A 2629-nucleotide genomic window follows, 5' to 3' on the forward strand; every position below is an offset into this window, starting at 1 on the left:
CAATTTGTAATCTAGGCCATAGTAAATTCGTCAAGGTAATGTCTCTTGAGAGGCAAACAATAGCCTTTCTCTGGGAGCTACTTTGTATCACACCACATGCCTCCTTCAACCATAGGCAGCAACACAACTTCTCAGAACCTTTAAGATTTCTAAAGAACCTTGTTATTTTAATCTGGAACAACTAAATAGTAGTAAGGTACTTGGAAACTCATATTGAAACCATCGAAATGTAACATTACTTCAAGTCAGTAAGGATATTTTGCAATACTTCTGTGATTTAAGAAATCCTTCTATAAATAATAAATTGGCCGCATACTTTCCTCATTGCCACTTTCATTTCTTTGTTCCTGAATGTGTAGATGAGTGAATTAAAAAAAGGAGTAAGAACTGCATTGAAAACAGCAAGATATTTGTCTAGGTGTGAGGTAGGGTGAGGCCAGATATAAACGAAGATGCAAGGACCAAAGAACAAAATCACCACCAGGACATGAGTTGACAAAGTGGAGAGGGCCTTAGATGAGCCTCCTGAAGAGTGTTTCCGAACAGTGATCAGGATAGAAATGTACGAGACAATCAATATGAAGAATGACCCCAGGGATATGAACCCACTGTTGGCTATGACCATGAACTCTAGACTGGAAGCGTCTGTGCAGGCAAGTTTGATGAACCGAGGAAAGTCACAATAAAAGCTGTCTAACACGTTAGGGCCACAGAATGGCAATTTTATAACAAAAACCAGTTGAATCCCAGAGTGGGCCAAGCCAATTACCCATGCAGCAACCGAAAGCAAAATACACATTTTTCAGTTCATAACAGTCAAATAGTGCAGAGGCTTACATATGGCAACATATCTGTCAAAGGCCATGGCAATGAGCAGCACCATCTCCACACCACCAATGATGTGGATAAAGAAGATCTGAGCGATGCAGCCACCAAAGGAGATGTTTTTACGCTTTCTGAAAAGGTCATAAATCATCCTGGGAGAAATGACAGAAGAAACTCCCAGGTCAGTGAAGGAGAGGTTGGCCAACAAAAAGTACATGGGGGAGTGTAAGTGAGGGTCAGAAGTCACAGTGAGCATAATGAGGGAGTTTCCCATCATGCTTGCCACATAAAACGTGGAGGAGTATACAAAGAGAAGAAGTTGGATCTTCCAGGAATTGGTGAGTCCCAGGAACACAACTCTGACACCACAGAGTCATTCGCTCCATCCCTTGATTTATCAGCTAGAATGTTTCCAGATAAAAGAAAATAAAAACAAATTAAAGTGAGAATGTTAATAAAGTTCTACATTAAAATGATTCATTAATGAAGAATATTCACATTATGAAAACAATATGTCCTCTCAATTCCTTCTCAGGCTCATTATTAAATATGCATTTTCCCAGGGGTCACCTAAAGCGGTTGAGTCACTTCCACATGCAATATCCCTAACACCATGGCTTCTGAAACTATGATCTATGAACAATAAAATATAGCAAATATGGTAACATACATGTGTATAGCAAGGATTGCAAGGGGCTGGAAGGGTGGTGCAATGCAACAGAAACAGACAAAGAAAGAAGAGGTTAAGATTGCATTTGCCAGAATGCACTGGTAACATTTTTTTTATTTTTTTTTTAGTTTATGTATTTATTTTGAGAGAGAGAGAGACAGCATGAGAGGAAGAGGGGTGGAGAGAGAGAGAATCCCAAGCAAATTCCGTGGTGTCATTAAAAATGATCATCTACACATTCTCACTAATGATTACCTAGTCGACACTAATCATTTGCAAATGAGAAAACAGTAGTCAAGTGAGGAACAAACTACTAATTACAGAGAATCCAGATTTTCTGGTCTACATATGACTTCAGACTCCATACCCTGAAAAATCATAGAGTGAGAAGAGATATGCCAAACCTAGATCTACTCAGTCCAAAACAGTAGCCACTAGTTCTATATGGTTATTAAAGGAAGTTAAAAATCTATTTCCTTGGTTTCATTCGACTCATTACAAGTGCTCAATAGCCTTCTCTAGCTAGTGGTTATGTAGAGGGTACTACAATATACATTTCCAAACCCTCCTCATCCCTTATTAGAATAGAATTAATTTCACTCACAGATGAAAAATCCCAAATCCCAAGAAGTTAGTAACTTACCTAAAAGCATAGTTACATAGTTTGAAACCAAATACCAGGCCTTCTGATGCCAAATCCAGTGCTGTTTTGACTACATCAAGCAAATAGGCATGTTTGTGCATGATCTAAAACAATGATTACTATTGCAAATTTTAGCCACAAATGCAAAAAAAAAAAATGTACACCTTAAACTGGAACATGTTACAGGTCAATGTATTTCAATAAATCTGGAAAGAAAAGAAAAGAATTCCATTTTACTCAGAAGAATATTTTATCCCACCGGCATAAACATTTAATACATATATAAATTAAGTTACCCAAGGTTTTATAGCTACTAGTGACAGAGCCAAGACTAAACCTACATACTAGTGTACAAGTTTAAGGGAAGAAAGAGGTGGTTACTGTTTAAAATAAGGGGGAAAATCCACCAAAGTTTTGGCGCTAGTAAAAGATTCACCAAAGTCAAGGGCCATTTATTCATAAAAAGTCACAGTGATTGACAAACAAGAAAT

At 37.7% G+C, this 2629-nt stretch overlaps 1 protein-coding gene across 1 annotated transcript in view; it reads right to left on the reverse strand.

Moving 5' to 3' along the window:
• Positions 1 to 277: 277 nt before the first annotated feature.
• The window catches only part of LOC115300965 (olfactory receptor 4F3/4F16/4F29-like), a 25735-nt gene continuing 23383 nt past the window's right edge, over positions 278 to 2629 (reverse strand). Inside the window, 1 exon segment of the mRNA XM_029950580.1 lies at positions 278 to 883. Within this exon segment, the coding sequence (XP_029806440.1) occupies positions 278 to 883 (606 nt within the window).

This window comes from Suricata suricatta, chromosome 9 (genome assembly GCF_006229205.1).
Source record: "Suricata suricatta isolate VVHF042 chromosome 9, meerkat_22Aug2017_6uvM2_HiC, whole genome shotgun sequence".
Lineage (NCBI taxonomy): Eukaryota > Metazoa > Chordata > Mammalia > Carnivora > Herpestidae > Suricata > Suricata suricatta.